This window comes from Cynocephalus volans, chromosome 8 (assembly GCF_027409185.1).
Source record: "Cynocephalus volans isolate mCynVol1 chromosome 8, mCynVol1.pri, whole genome shotgun sequence".
Classification (NCBI taxonomy): Eukaryota; Metazoa; Chordata; class Mammalia; order Dermoptera; family Cynocephalidae; genus Cynocephalus; species Cynocephalus volans.
In genome coordinates this window covers 28,746,909-28,764,675 of record NC_084467.1, presented here as the reverse complement: position 1 = coordinate 28,764,675, position 17,767 = coordinate 28,746,909, and the positions used below count along the sequence as shown (strand labels likewise).

The window sequence follows — 17,767 nt, the reverse complement described above, 5'->3', positions numbered from 1 at the left end:
CTCGGCCCTTATAAATTTTAACTATTAAGTGAAACAGGCAAAATTGATGGTCAACTCTATAATGTATATTAAATAATTAAATTACAATTCTGGAACAATGCCTGAAACAGGCTAGGCCCATATTCATAATTTTCAAAGAAATAAAATAAATAAACCTAATATCATTTCAGATAAGTAAGGAAGTCATATTAGAATACGTTCAATGAATGATTTTAATTCTAAAGTAACAATACTTTTGGGATAAGCTGCCTACTTTTAACAGTATTATAGAAGCATTTTCCCATGAGACACTCTTATCCCTTCAGCTAGTATGGGAAAGTACTAAGAAAAAATTAGCTGGTAACAATACTAATTCCATTACTTAACATTTCATTCACTAAAACACTACCTGAGATGTTACCATAATGAATTTAAAGTAACATTTTAAAACTGATGTATATTTTTACAGGTGATGTTACACGAATAGATTTTAATTATTAAAAAAATTTCAATAAAAGGTTGTTATAACCATGCATTTTATAGTTAAGTCATTCTAAATGTTAATTAATTCACCTTTTATCTCTTTGGTGAATTTTACCCGATGAGAATCAGTCAAAGGTCTTGGTTGTTCATCAATATTATGAATGTCAAGAACTTCACACATGAACTGAATTACAGGTTGTGCTTTGTAGAAGGCAGTGGCAGAAACTAAGAAGAAAAACACAAATAGCACAAATTAATGTTTCCCTAAAAGTTCAGAAGCTTCATCATAGGCTCCATGATAATTAACTATCGACAGAGTTAAATGATCCCTATGTATATTTAAGTATACATATATTTCCAAAATTAAGCAGTTTCAACTCGACCTCTGAGGCACAAGAATAGAAAGGCCAAAATGCCAGTTTTCATAATCTAACTCTTTCATCATGGGTAACTGAATCATTCCATTCTCTACTACATATTCAGAAAAGTGTTCTGTGTATAAGACAAGGCTTATACACAGGCTTATAGGTGACAAAGAAGGCCAGAACCCCTCGGCAGTTGAATTTTAGGTATTATTTCTTAAACAAGGCCTTCCATGCCTCCCTACACTGTTTATTCTAGTGAGAGCTTTCCCTATTTTGTAACAATTTGAGAAGATAGTGGTATTAAATGTTGTTGGTGCTAATCCAAGCTACAGGTAGTAATATTAAGGGGTATCTGCCCAATGTTATTAAGCTACAGTTGATGGTTTTCTAATAGTTAACCAGCATGATTTCTTAGCCTTGGGTTTGGGAATTAGAAGAGCTTCACCAATGGTTAGTAGACCGCCACCACTCATTTCCTAAACACATACTTACTGATGTGTTCTATAAAGGCACTGGGATCCAATAAAAAGTAAAATCAAAATAGACAATAAGCTACATGATATCATGTTATTTTCTACTGAAATAAAATGCCCACTGTCTGTTGAATTAAGTGTAAACTTTTTATGTGGTGCTCTTTCTCTTTCTCTCTCGTTTAGGATTAAATGTCCTCCATAAAATATCCCTTACCTACTGAAGGATATTTATCAAGGCTTTAACAGTAGTTATCTAAGGATACATGTGGGTGGTGAGGCTACTTTAAGTATTTTTTTATTTTCTTTTTAGAATTTTTATCTTTAAATATTCTTTTTGTTTTTTTTGGGTTGCTGGCCCACATGGGGATCCAAACCCTTGACTTTGGTGTTACCAGCACCACACTCTCCCAAGTGAGCTAACTGATGAACCATAAATCTTCATTTTTTTTTTCTGTAGTAAGTAAATATTACTTTTTCTTTTATTGCAGAAATATATGAATAAAGTTTCATCATTAAAAACTCAAAAAATATAGAGATGTACAGAGTAAAGACCCTCTCCAGTATCAACCACTTCCCTTTCCAAATATCTTTAAGTAACCATTGTGAGTTAGGTACAGTACATATACATCCTCTCCTTTTAATATGTACTTAGACAGATAAAAATGTAGATAAAATTTATTAGATGAGATTAGATGATGTTTTATGACTTGTTATTTTAAAAATTAGCAATATGTTTTAGAGATCTTTTTACGTCAGTACATTCGTTCTAATGGCTGTACATTATTCTACAATATGGGTGCGTGATAATTAAGTGAATATGTACTCTCTTCCCCTCTTAATAAAAAAGAACACAAACAGTAAAACATTAGAAACACTATTCTGGGCCTTGAATTTTTTTTCCTTATATTAATCTATCTTAAAGATAAATCTGTATGTACTAATATGAAAACATATCATTCTTTTTCATAACAGCTGGAAATGCCATTGCATGGATGGACTTCATGTTCCTAAAGACGAATAGTTATGCTGTTGTTGTTTCTTTACTATTACAAACAATATTCCAATGAACATCCATATATATGTATATGTGTGTGTGTGTATATCCACGAGTACTTCTGTGGGAAAGACTTAAGAGGAATCAAAACTCATTGCTAAACTTCCATCCAAATAAACTTTAGAAACACTTTCTGTTTCTAAATACTTAAAAGACAAAGGGAGACTGTTAAGATTGTTAAGACTAGTCTAAACAACTTATTCAAATCCACAGTAGTTTTAAAAATGTATACATTATATTCTTCTACTGCAAAATGTGAGAAAATTGTGTGTAAAAAAAAAAAAGGCTTGCAGGATACATACCAAATTTCAGTTATATATATTCACATTGTTTAAGTTCTTAAGCACATACTGATCTAGGTTAATTTTTAAAAAATAAGTCAAGGATAATAAATATACAATGAGCAACATGTTTCTTTTGCCTTTCCTTTAATCCTACAGGATCAAATTTTCTTCATTACTATAACACTAGCATTTACAATTAATGTTTCACACAGAGTTCTAAATTACTAAACAAACATGCTAAAATTATGTTTAATCTTCTTTTACTATTCTTCCATAACTGCTTATCCCACCACACTCCTAGTCACTTTACTGTTTACCATCTTCTATACAAGAAGGTGGGCATTTGAGATGAAAATTAAATTTAGTAATAAAAAGCTCTTATAAAGGTTGTTTTATAATCAGTGAATGCAGTTTTGCATTGGGAGTGAATTTCAGTATATGTGCTGCCGAAGCGAGCACGGGAGTGAATTTCAATGATCAAAGATCTGCTTCTTTGCCCCTTGGTTGAATCTTTAATATTTAATAAACCTACATATATATGCATTTTATTCCTTCTTTCTTTTCACAAATTAGCTAATTACTATTAAAAAAGTAATATCTACATTTAACATATAAAAATATATTAATAAAATATACTACATTAACATATTAAAGAAAATAAGTATACAATCATTTCCATAGATGATGGCCCCAAAAGAGGACGTGATAAAATTCAGCACTACAGCAAATATTCTTACTGTACCATATCTAGAAGGGAACTTCCTTAATCTGATAAGAGTGTATCTACCTTGCTATTTTAAAATAAATAAATAAATAAATAAGTCATCTATCAAAATTCTATGGTAAATTCAATTTCATTTAATAGGAAGACCTAGCTGGGAGAGTAAAGTAAATTAAGAGAAATAAAAGGTAAAAAGGTTGGAAAAAGAGAAACAAAATTATTACTCTTCACAATCTGTCTATATAGAAAACCCAATAAAATCTGTGCACCAATTACAGAATAATAGTTCAGCAATGTTGCTAGATTTAAGAACAAAATACAAAAATATATTTCGTTCTTATATACTAGCAACCCACTTAAAATGTAATTTTGAGATACCACTTAAAATCACAACAAAAAACATAAGGCACTTGAGATGAAATCTAAACCAAAGATGTGTAAGATCTATAGAAGTAACAGGTATCTTTATTATTGAAAGATATTACAGAAGATCTAAGTAAATAGAGTAATATAATCTATTCACGTAAAGTATCCCCAAATTAATCTGCAAAATCAAAGCGATTTTAATCAAAATACCAACAGGATGTAACCCCTTCTCTGCATGGAACTTAACAACCTGATACTATAATTAATAAGCAATAAAACAAGAATAGCTAAGACAATTCTTAAGAATAAGGTCTACCCTATCATTCATCAAGATTTATTATAATGCTATTCAGATCAAGAGACTGTGGGGACAGACACACAGACTAGCAGAATAAACTTGAAAGCCTACCTCATACTATATATAAAAACAAATTCCTATTCAGAGAACCAAACATGAAAAGGAAACAAACATTTATTGGAAAATGTAGAATATCTTCATGATCTTAGAGGTAGGGAAGAATTTCTTAAACAAGATACAGAAACTACAAACCATAAAAACTATTTAGAAAAAAGACATCATAAACAAAACTTAAAAAATAAAGTTATAGATTGGTTTTTGTTTATGACGTCATGCAATCATTTTTGCTTCTGATGGAAATTTATCCTTTAACTTTTTTTTACTTATTAATTATTGCATATTTATTTTTTAAACCAGATTTTTTCTTTTCATGTGTAGCAGTATTAGAATAATGAAAAAAGGAAAGACTAGAAAAGCAAATAGACTTATTCTAGCCCAATACTCTCTAGCTATGATGTCCATGAGTTTCTACTTATTCACCTGTACAATTAGAAAAATATCTATTTCTCATAGCATTGGGGTGAAGAGTCAATGCAAGGTACCCGCTTGTGCCTGGAACATTGTAGGAGCTAGAGCCTTTTCTCTTTTTGAAGAATTATCTACTCTTGTCATTTGCTCATTGATCTACTGAGGTCTTAATTCTAGGCAGAATTATTTTGTCTCTGTAAACTAACTCCTTGAAGAGGCTGTATGAAAGAATAACCCATGAAGAAGAGATTAGAATTATTAAGTTTGCTTTTCATGGTGCAAAAACTAAAGATTTCTCGATAGGACACAGCAGAAAACAACAGACATGAAAAAAAGAAAATAATATTTGCCAAATTTAAAATAACTAGGATTACATGTACAAAGAGTCCAGGTTAAAATGAATTGTGTAAAATAGGGCAGTACATAATGCTAGATCCTAGCAAAAAACGTAACTACAATTACACTTTGATGTTGTACATATACTACTACCTCCTGAGAGGTTACATGGTATGGCTATTACTTGCCTCAATCTTATAGGTTCACTTCCATGGCTATAAAGCTATAAGAACAGAAATTATTAAGATCATTTATTACACAATGACTTTTTATGGTAATAATTAGTGAACACTTTATCTGCTTTACAGGCCATGTTAAATATCTTTGTATTTCCTACATCACCTAGTAAAATATAGAGTACTCAAAAAATATTCACTAATTGATAAGGGTTTTTTTCTAATTTTTATATAAAATATCACATATTTATTTACTTATTTTTTGGCAGCTGGTTGGTACAGGGATTGAACCCTGGACCTTGGTGTTATTAGCCCCACACTCTAACCAACTGAGCTAATCTGCCAAAAATACCACCTATTTAACCAAAGTGCACAAAATATAAAGGTGCCCCTCAACAAATTATAAATTGAATATCCACATAACCACCACTCAGGTCAAAAATTAAATATTTCCAGTATCCCAGAGGCCTCTTCCCTATACCTTTCTCAACCCTAACTTCTCCTCTCTCTTCTAAAGGTAACCCAAATCCCGACTTTTATAGTAACTGCTTCCTTCTTGTTATATATTCACAATATAAATCCTTATTCCTAAATACCAGTTTAGCTATCCTAGTTCTTGAATTTTATATAACTAGAAATGTAAAGCATATAATCTTTTTGAGACTTCCTCTGAAGATTGTTTCTAACTCAACCATATTAATTAAACGTAACTAGTTTCTGCATTTTCATTGCTGCATAACTCTGTTGAAGAAATACACAATTCATCTACTCTAATGCTGGTACCTTTCTTTGGCTACTATGAATATATATGAACATTCTTATATATGTCTTTTTTTTTTTTTTTTTTTTTTTGGCAACTGGCCAGTATGGGGATCTGAAACCTTGACCCTGATGTTACAAGGCGGCACTCTAACCAACTAAGCTAAACCGCCAGCCCCTTATATGTCTTTTTGATGAATGTAAACACACACAAATTTCTCCACTAGAATATGCTATATCTTGGAATGGAATTGCTGGGTCATGAGAGATGTGTATCTCTTTCTCAGATAATGCCAAACTCTTTCACAGTGGTTTTAACAACTGACCCTCTCACAAGCAGTGTTGTAAGACTCACTGTTGTGCTAAACTCCCATCAACTGCTAAGTATGGTTAGGCTTGAATTGTAGCCATCCTGGTGGGTGTGCAGTGGTATCTCATTTTTTAAAAAAACAAATTTGAAATATAACTTACATATAACAAAATACTTTTTAAGTATAAAGTTCAATAATTTTGCCAAATGTATACATCTATGCTATTAGCACCCCATGTAAGAGAGAACATTTCCATCACCCCAGGAGGTGCTTTCCTGCTGTCCCTTTGTAATCAGTTTGTTCCACATCTGCCGTAGGCAACCACTTATAATAATAACCATTCATAATAGATTAACCGGTTCCAGAACTTTGTATAAATAAAATTATACTGTACAGGTCATTTTGTTTGGCTTCTTTTGCATATCTTAATTAGTTGAGATTCACCCAAATTGTTGCATGAATTATACTGTTAATTGTTCTGTATTCCATTGAATGAACACATTACAATTTGTTTCTCCAATCACCTCTTGTTGGCCATTTGGGTTGTTTCCAGTTTCTAGTTATTATGAACATGCAAACATACATACAGAAATACTTGTATGGACATATTTTCATTTCTCTTGGGTAAAGACCTAAGAGTAGAATTGGTGGGTTATATGGCAAGAGAATATTTAACTTTAAAAGAAAATGCTGAACTATTTTTCAAAGTGGTTGTACCATTTTACACTCCTACCATTTACAGTTGTCCCACATCCTTGTTAACACTTGGTACTGTCAGTCTTTTAAATTTAGCCAATCTAATGGGTATGAGTGGTATCTCATTGTGGTTCTTATTTGCATCTTCTGGATGACCAATCATGTTTAGCATCTTCTCAAGTGCTTACCAGCCATTCACGCATCCTCTTTTGTGAAGTATCTGCTTTTGACCACTTTTTTTCCTGTTGTATTACTGAGTTATGTACTTTTTCACATATTCTGTATACAAATATTTTGTTCAGATATATGTTTGGTAAATGTTTTCTCCCAGCTGTAGCTTGTCTTTTCATTTTCCTAATGGTGTTTTTTTAGAGGAGAAAACATGCAGACTTTCAATCAGTAAAAGAGAAGATTTTGAATGTTCATAACACATGATGTTTGAGGTGGCAAATATGTTGATTGACCTGATTTGATCATTAGAATGTTGTATAGATGTCACACAGTACCCCATAAATATGTACAATTAAAAAAAATAAAAAGGTGGAATTTCTTATGAGATTTTTTAAAAAGATGACCGGTAAGAGGATCTTAACCCTTGACTTGGTGTTGTCAGCACCACGCTCTCCAAAGTGAGCCACAGGCTGGCCCCAAGAGAGGTTTTTAATTTAGACGAGGTTTCCAATTTACTAAGAAATCCTAGCCTACTTCAAGGTCATGAATATTCTTCCTGTTTTCTTTTAGAAATTTCCCAGTTCTAATTTTTATTTTGGCCTGTGATACACTTTGAATTAAATTTTGTGTATGGTAGGAAGTACGGTTTAATTTTTTTTTTTTCATACAAATACCTAGTTGTTCCTGCATCATTTATTGAAAGACTATCCTTTTTCCCATTGAATTATGTTGGTCCCTTTGTCAAAACTCTACATATCACATGAGTGGGTCTATTCCTGTAGCTATTCTATAACTTGACTTATATGTCTATCTTTACCCCAGTATCACAGTTTTGATTACTGTAGCTTTATAGCATGTCTTGAAAACGGGTAGTATAAATCCTCCAAGTTTGTTCTTCTTTAAAAGGTTTGGCCTATGCAAAATAGAAATGTTATGTTCTTTGCATTTCCATATACATCTTAGAATTAGCTTGTCAATTTATGAATATTTTTAAAAGCCCAATGGGATTTCTATTGTGTTCAGTTTATTGCGTGAGTATATACAGATCAATTTGGTGAGGATGGGCATCTTAATTTTTCTGATTCAAGAACATGGTATACCTCTTTATATTTTCCTCACCTTTCTCAGTATTGCTTTGTACCTTTCAGTGTAGGGGCCTTGCACATCTTTCATTAAAGTTATTACTCAATAATACATGGCTTCTGACATTATTATAAATGGTACTCAAATTTTTTCCTTTTTCTCATTATTGAATGCTGGTATTATTGTTCTATTGCTAGTATATATGCAACTAGTAACCTATGACCTTGCTAAATTCACATATTAATTCTAGTAGGATTTTTTATGCACTTTTTTTAAAGCAAATATGTCACTTTAAGAGTACAGCAGAGTTACAATTGTAGCCACGAGAAAAAAAGATATATAAGTAGACTATTATGTCTTCTACGAATAGTTTTATTTCTTCCAACATTATGCCTTTTATTTCATTTTCTGCTTCATTACTGGTTGAGACCTCCAGTATGATACTGAATAGAAGTAGTAAGAGCAAGCATCCTTGCATTGTTCTTGATCTCAGTGCAAAAGTGTTCAGTCTTTTCATCTTATAAGTATGATGATGGCTGTAGGTTTTTCTTTTTTGGCAGCTGGCTGCTACAGGGATCCAAACCCTTGACCTTGGTGTTATAATAACATGCTCTAAGCAACTGAGCTAACCAGCCAGCCTAAGAAATTTTCTTTTATTGCTAGTTTGTTGTAAATTTTATCATGAGAATGTTAAAATGTGTCAAATGATTTTTCTGTCTGTTGAGAGGATTATATTGTCTTTGTCAGGTGTATCAGGTATACTGCTTCAAAAAAATGAGTTGGAAAACCCTCCTTCCTCTTCTATTTTCTGAAAGAATCTGTGAAAGATTGGTATTACTTTTGCCTTAAATGTCAGATAAAATTCACCAGTGGAGTTTTCTGTGTGAGAAAGGATTATGAATTCCGTTTCTTTGATACAGGGCTATTCAGATTTCTTTCTTGAGTCAATTTTGGAAAAGTTGTGCTTGTCAGGAAATTTGTTTCATCTAAGTTATCAAATTCATTGGCATAAAGTTATTCATAACATTCCCTTATTAACCTTTCAATTCCAAAGGATCTTTAGTGATACCCCAACTCCTTTCATTCCTGAAACTGGCAATCTGTTCTATTTTTTAAAAATTAATCTTGCTAGTTTATTAATTTTTTGAAAGAACCAACAGTTGGCTTCAGATTTTCTGTACTGTTTTCTATTTCATTAATTTTGCTCTGATCTTTATTATTTCTTACCTTCTATTTACTTTGGTTTAATTTGCTATTCCTTTTTTAGCTTAAGATGGAAACTGTGTGGTAGCCAGTCTCCAAGATGGTCCCTAATGAGTCTTATTCACAGCTTTGTGTAGTCCCCTCCCACACTGAGTGTAACTGATCTGTATAACCAATAGGATATTATGAAAAAGGCAGAATCTAACTCTCAGTGCTAGGTCTTAATGTTATTACAGCTTCTGCCTTGCTCTCTTATGGATTACTTGCTCTGGAGGAAGCAAGCCACAATATCGTGAGTACACTTAAACAGCCTTATGGAGAGAAACACATGGTAGGTAACTGAAGCTTCCAGAATTAAGTTGTTACCAATTGAGTAAGTCATCCTGGAAGTGAGTGCCACAGCTGCCATAAGGCTTTCAGATGACTGCAGGCTCTTGAGAGGCCCTAAACCAGAACCAATCAGCTAAATCACTCTCGAATTCCTGACTAATAGAAACTGTGTGAAATGTTTTTTTTTAGTCTCTAAGTTTTGGGATAATTTGATATGCAGTGATAGACAACTAATACAGATGTAAAATAAGACAATAATCCATTCAAACATATTATGTATCTACTATATATCACAGATTCCTTTATGAGTTGGAATTTAGAGATGAACAAAAGCCCCTACCCTCTAAGAACAGATTCTGGGTTAAGATGGCACATTAACCATGAGCATCTCACTTCATTTTTTCCCTAAACTCCACTATAACTATGGTAAGTAATTAAAAAAAGAAAGAAAGACAGACAGACATAAAACCTAGAAGGAGGGGGGGAACAGAACAGAACAGGAAATACATTAAACTTTGGAAAATGAAAAGCAAGTGGGCAAGTTGTAATTGACATAGCAGACCCGAGAAAATGAAATCATAGCTGGGTGTGTTGGGAAAGGTAAGAACCAACTGCATTCGCTCTGAGTCCTCAAAAGACACAAGAATTGGCAGTACAAGGTTCCTCTGAAACAAGTGATAAAAAGATGGGAGTGGTGCTGAAAAATAAAGAGGACAGCAGTTTGAGAAGTAGGTAGAGTCCTAGATCCCGTCTAGGTCCACATTAGTGAGCAAGTACTCCTTTTTCATCCTTGCATAAATCTGGAGGTTTATTCTCTGGAAAAGGTAAAACAAGGCTCTCTGGAAGGAGGATGCCAGGCACAGCTGAGGGCACATGACTGTAACAAAAACATGGGATTAAATGACTGTAAACATACTAAATGCTGAATGCAGCAATTCCCTCTGCGAGAATACTCAACTTTGCATCCAGAATGCAGTCAACCAGACTGTTGCCCTTCAGGAAGGAGTCTGGAAGATTCATCGCTGGGTACCTTGATGCCAAGAAGAGACACCTAAGGATCCTAACACTGTAGATTTCCCAACCTCAGCCCACTGAAATCATCCTATGATTAGCTTAGAGTCAACAAGCCTCATCCATACATTCAGAGTTTCCAGGCAGTGTTTTAGACTCCTACTGAATCATGAATAGATAATCAAAGATACTGCGTATCTGAGGAAAGCCTCCAGAATGGAAGACAGGGATCCAAACAAACAAAAAGTAATTTGGGGAAAGCGTAAGTATGTGCGGAAAGAACTCCACAACAAATTATGCTCAGAGAGGTAAGAGAGGATAGTGCACCTGTGAAACAAGAACAGTGTGCTATAAAAAATAACATTCAGAAAATAAAAAAGACCTATTGGAAATAGCAACATAATAGCAAAAACAAAAAAGTGAAGAGAGTTGGAAGATGAAATTGAGAAAATTTTCCAGAAAGTAAAGGAAAACAAGGGAAGTAAAAAGACAACAATGTACACTTAAAATGAATGAATTTTATGGTTTGTAAATAAAACCTCAGTACAGCTATTTTAAAAATGAAACAATGCTTTCAAATTTCTGAAGGAAAATTATTTCCAACATAGAAACTCAGCTATCACTTAAGTTTGTTGATGAAATGCATTTTCCAATATGTAAGGTATCAAAAAAACTTGCTTCCTGTGTAGCCCTTTGTCATGAAGCTTCTGAAATAAAATTTAAAAAAAAAAAAAAAAAAAAAAGAGGAAGAAAAGGAAACAAGAAATCAATATAGGAAAAAGACAAAAGGAATTCCCCAGGGCAACAGTGAAGTGCGATCTAGGGAGGACAGACAGCTGTGTACCAAATATAAAAGGCATACTCAACCAGACTGAAATGGTGTGAATCAAGAAACAGATTTGATGAAGGCTGTCACTAAGACTCCTGCTGCCATTATACTCTGAGGATTTTCTTTTGTTTTTTTTTGACCGGTAAGGGGATCGCAACCCTCAGCTCAGTGTGGTCTGCACCATGCTCAGCCAGTGAGCGCACTGGCCATCCTTATATAGGATCCGAACCTGCGGCCTCGGTGCTACCAGCACCACACTCTCCCGAGTGAGCCATGGGGTCGGCCCTACTCTGAGGATTTTCTAATGTGAGGAAAGACCATCTGGGCAAGCTTGACCAAGATATATTTAGTTGGCCTTCCTTGACCACGCATTGATAAAGTTCCTGCCTTGCTACCTGAATCAACTGACAACTCATTCCAATCTAAGAAATGTTCTGCTTTGATCTATTTCTGAGAGGATTAATTTTAATATTACAAAATCAAATTATTTCTTAATCTTAGAGATTTTATACCTGAACTAAAGACAAACACATGAAACAAGCAATGCTAATACTGTGATTATTACTTACTAGAAATCTGTTTTCCTTACAAAGGAAGCATATGAAGTGTGAACTTCTGACTCTCAGACAAAAATAAATTACAATCACTAAATTCTAAAACCACTTATATATTCTGACTACCTTTGACTAGGATAGCGAATGTTTTATAGAAAGCTACTTTTTAATGAAAAGGACAAGAAAGTAAATAAAAATAAAGTTTTTTTTAACTGTGATGTCTAAGGTTTGAGATTTGCCTGCCAGGAATCTTCCTTCTTAAGGGATACAGCATAGAGCTGTGAATGTTAAAGGTGTAAGCTATGAAGTCAGAAGAATTGACCTCCACCATCTGAATATAAACTATGAGACCTTGGGCAAGTGACTTTCTGTATCTAATTTTCAGTTGGGGATATAATCTAACTCATACAATTGTGAGATGATTGTATGAGATGATTAATATAAAGTGCTTAGCGTTCATTCTATCTGGTACATAGTTAAGTGATAAATAAAAACATCTTAAGGGAGCTACAACTAACAAACATCAGATTGACTGATGCTCTTAAAATGTGTGAATTTCAATAATACAACACAAATTGCAAATGGGTTTGGCCTCAAAGTAGGCTAAACTAAAGAAATAACCTGCATTTCATCAAATCTAAGATGCCATTCATGGTAAGGTGCAACAATATATTTTATGTATTCTTAAAAAAGAAAACTGAAAATTAAACTGTGACAAACTATCAATTATCTCCCAATTTCAGAGATGTTGAAATGTGGAAAAAAACCTTTTGTCTTAGATTGGTAAAATACAGTAATTACATAGGTGAGAGTTAGGATATTAAATACCAATAAAACAATCATTCTCGGGCCGAGCCCGTGGCGCACTCGGTAGCGTGCTGCACTAGGAGCGTGGCAACGCTCCCGCCGCGGGTTCGGATCCTATATAGGAATGACTGGTGCACTCACTGGTTGAGTGCCGGTCACGAAGAAAAAAAAAAAAAAAAAAAACAATCATTCTCAAGACAAGTTTAATCACACAATTAGAGAGAACTATATTGCTCTCTTTCTTAGAGTGCTTTTCCACACTGATCTCCACCACCAACTTCACCTAGCTCCCGTCTGTTACTTCCTCAGGCAACTCTTCAACCCCTAAGATTAGAATGGATCCCTGTTAAATGTTTCCACTGCACTTGGTATTCTCCTTTGTAACACTTATTATATTGACCAATACCAGTCTTCTCCAGATGATTTCAAGTTCAATAAAGGCTGTTTTGTTTAGTGCAGTATGCAAAATGCAAGGGTTGCAAAATCAAAATCACACCGAGACAAAAAAAGAAACAAACAAGTAAGATGGTCAGAACAATATTTCCCCTCATTATTTTCACAGCAGCATTACATTTTATTTGCATTTAATAAATAATCCTTAGTACATTCATTATGGAAAACAGTATGAAGGTTTCTAAAAAAATTAAAAATAGAACTACCATATGATCCAGCAATCCCACTTCTGGGTATATTTCCAAAGGAAATAAAATCACTATCTCAAAGAGATAGCTGAACTCTCACATTCACTGCAGCATTATTCACAATGGCCAATATATGGAAACACCCTAAGTGTCAATCGATTAATGGATAAAGAAAATGTGATATATACACACATATATATATATAATATAGTGATATATATATATTTGAGGATATTTTTAAAAGTTCAGGAAAAAGTAGAATCAAAAGATAATGTGTAGGATGGCCGGTTAGCTCAGTTGGTTAGAGCATGGTGTTGATAACACTGAGGTCAAGGGTTTAGGTCCCCTTACCGGCCAGCCAGTTAAAAAAACAGAGGGTAGAATGCTAGTTACCTAAGGTCTGGGGGGTAAGTGGGAGACATGGGGAGATGTTGGTCAAAGGGTACAAACTTGCAGTTATAAGATAAGTTCTGGAGACCTAATGTACAGCATGGTACTATATTTAATAATAATGTATTTATTGTACACTTGAAATTTGCTGAAAGTCGATTTCAAATGTTCTCATCTCATACACACACACATAGGGAACTAACTATGTGAGGTGATGAATGTTAATTAGCTTGATTGTGGTAATCATTTCACAATGTATACATATTATCAAAAACCATGTTGTATACCTTAAGCATACTTCAATTTTTATTTGTCAATCATACCTCAATAAAGGTTGGGAGAAAATAAACTGATTTAGAATTTTAGGCTTTATTTTCATTAAGATACCATAAATCTTTTTTTTTAAAAAGATCTCATTATTTGCTTGACAATGGCACAAGTTACACTTTGTTCACACAAATAAACTCTCATATTTTTCTTGAAATAATCAGCCTTTTTGATCTCTCTATTCTCCCTACACCAGCCAACCTATTCCATTCCTCTTCCTTCTTTCTTTCTAAAGGGAACCACAATCCTGAGACTGGTGTACACTCATCCCACCTAGGTTTTCAGTTTTACTGCATTTGTACATACCCAGTATATACTTTCATTTTATCAGCACCGCGCTCTAACCAACTGACCTAACTGGCCAGGTCTATCTTAAATTTATATTTTTGCTGTTTATCCCCCAACACTGTCATTCATTTAACTGTTATATAGCACACTACAATATTACGTAACAATTTATGTACTGTTTATTCATTGCACTACTGATAAGAATTTAAACTGTTTCCAATTTTCAGCTATTACATATATTGCCTCAGGCACATATTATGTGTATATTACAAATTGGATGTGTGTGATATAGTACTTTATAGATTTCATGTGCAATTTCCTGATTACTAATGAATTTGAGAATCTTTTCATGTATCTATTAGCTATTTGGTTTCCTCTTCTGAGAACTACCTATTTTTCTATTCATCTTCCCTTATATTTTGTAAAGCTCTCAGCTGTATGAGCTGCAGTATTTTAACTTTGTTTTATGGTGTCTTTTGTACTAAACAAGTTTTAAATCTTGATGTAGTCAAGTTTATCCAAACTTTCCTTTATGTTTTCTACTTTGTATTTTGTTCAGTGTCAGAGATATCCTATTTTTTTCCCTAAAAGAATTTCAAAGGTTTTCTTTTCACATTCAAGATCATAATCCACCTAGAAATAAATTTTGGGTATAATGTGAGGTGGATCTAATTATTTTTTTCAAATGGTTAACAACTGTATAAACATGATTTATTAAGTATTCTATTCTTTCCCCTGATTTGAAATGCCATTTCAGACATTTACACAGTTTCGATAAATACACTCATGTGCCTTGTTTCTAGGCTCCCTTTCTGCTTCATTAATTTGTCTGTCCCTGCACTTAAGGCAGTGTGGTATAATTGTTATAGTTCTATAAGTAGGGCAATTCCTTCTTTGTTTTTCTTTAAAATTGTATTGCCTTCTCTTGGTCATTTATTCTTCTATATAAATCTTAACACTGAACTTATCAAATTTCATGATATATATATTTACACATTAATTTTTGGAGAACTGACCTCTTATAAAATTGAGTCTTTCAATAAGCCTAATATACTTCATTTACTTAGATTTTTTCTTATATCTTTCAATATAGTTTTATAATATTTTAGAGACCTCTCAGAAATCTTTTATTCATGGGTACCTCCTTTCCAATCCAAACTCTTGATCTCATTATATTTGTTAAAGTTCAGCTAAGACATCACTTACTCTTACAAATATTTTTCCGACTTTCCAGGCTCATTGGGATGCTCTTCCTCTATGCTCTTGGATTTACTTATTCACTCTTTGCTTAACATGACCAACACTTGTACTAGGCACAGAGGGGACACTGGTGAGTAAGATGGACAGTCCCTGGCTTCATGAAGCCTTCATTCTAATAGGAGACACAGAACAATAAACACTTATAATTCAGGGTGATGCATGCTAATTTACAGGGGAAGTACACTGTGCTATGGGAATACATAAGAGAAATACCTAACTCAGACTTGGGGGATGGCTGGATGGGGGGAGAAGGGTGTCAAACACTGCTTCTCAAGGAAGTAACATGTAGATTGAAACCTGTAAGAAGAACAGAAATTAGCAAACATAATAGTGGCTAAAAATCATAGTACTGATATCTTTGCCTTGCTCTTGGATTTTACTGAAAAAGCTCTCATTGTTTAACTGTGAAATCATCTACTTTTTCATCTACTTTTTGAATATGTTTCTTCTCTTGGCTTCTTTGACACCATTTTTTTGCTCTCATATTGCCTGTGATAATCACTACTTGTTCACTGGTTTTTCTTCCTTCCTTAAAGGCTAGTATTCCCCATTGCCTTATCCTTCTCTTTCCTGTTTCAATCTAAATACTATTCCTAAATAATTTTTTCTGCTTCTATAGTTTCAAATATGAATTTATATACTGAGGAGTCTCAACTCTCTTACTAGTTCCCACCTCTACAGACTTTCTGACCTTAATTTCTAACTACACACTAGATATCTCTATCCATATATTTCACAGAATCCTTGAAATTTGGACATATTAACATTTATCTATCTGTAAATGGTGTATACTGCCAACTAACCAGCAACAGCAGATCTATACCTCCCATACTCAGTTGACAGCATCACCATTCATACCTGGTAGAAATCCCAGTCACTATTCTGAATGTACGCTAGAGAGTACATTGGAAGCCAATTTATAACAGCACAGTCATTGCACCTGAAGGTTGTTTCAAGGACTGAATAATCACAGAAATTTTCAAGCCAGTTGTAGTTGTTTTTATTTTAAGGTGTCAACTTGGCTAGGCTACTAGCTGTTATTTTTTCAATCAAACACTAATCTAGGTGTTGCTGTGAAGGTGTTTTTTTGTAGATGTAATTAAAGTCCATAATCAGATGACTTTAAATAAGGGAGACTGTCCTGGATCATGTGGATGGGTCTGATTCAATTAGTTGAAAGGCTTAAAAGCTGGGCTGAGCTCTCCAGAGAAAAAGAGTGAGAGCGAGAGAGACTGACTCCACCTATAGACAACAGCTTCAGCCCATGCCTAAGATTTCCAGCCTGTTCTTCCTCATAGCCTGCCCTAAGGATTTCAGACCTGCCTAGCTAGCTCCTACAACTGCATGAACCAACTCTCCCTCTATACGTAACTTCTACTGGTTCTGCTTCTCTAGTTGAACCTAGACTGATACAACTGGTTTTGCAGTTATTTTTAAAAACAATTCCTTCGAAAACCTAGTAAAGCTTCTGGTCTATTTGTTTCCAATCAGTTCCATGTACCAGTAACTACACCCAAAGTTTTTGCTGGACCTGGTTCTTAAACCTATTTTTTCAGCTTAATCCTTGTAATGTGTTCCTTCCTCTCCATCCCACATTAGACCATCGCCATCTCTTACCTGAACTAGTGATTGAAAAGCCTCCTAACTGGCTTCTCAGATTAGTTTTTTCTCCTCTATCTATTCTCCACACTGCTGCCAGAGGTCTCTTTCTGGAAAACAAATATGATCATGTCACTATCCTTCTTAAAAACTTTTGAAGCCTCCCTATCTAAAGGACAGAAATAAGTTTGTTTTCTACTTCATTAATTTCTGTTTTTATCTCTTATTTCTTTCTATTCTGTTTGCATTTAATTTTGTTACTTTTCTAACTTGTTGAGATGAGTGCTCAGGTCACTGATGCTTTTCTTTTGTAATAGGCATTTAAAGTTTTAAATTCTCTCTAAGCATTGCTTTAGTTGATCATATCAGTTGATACATACTATATTCATTACCCTTCAGTTCAAAATATTTTAAATTTCCTTTGTGATTTATTTGACCAATGGGT

The 17,767-nt window shown here is 33.8% G+C and overlaps 1 protein-coding gene across 2 annotated transcripts in view; it reads right to left on the bottom strand.

The window, feature by feature from the left end:
• AGO3 (argonaute RISC catalytic component 3) overlaps window positions 1-17,767 on the bottom strand; it is a 102,549-nt gene that overhangs the window by 45,128 nt on the left and 39,654 nt on the right. For both annotated transcript variants that reach the window (XM_063104112.1, XM_063104111.1), the window contains exon 6: window positions 553-687. In XM_063104112.1, the coding sequence (XP_062960182.1) occupies window positions 553-687 (135 nt within the window). The remainder of the gene's footprint in view (window positions 1-552; window positions 688-17,767) is intronic.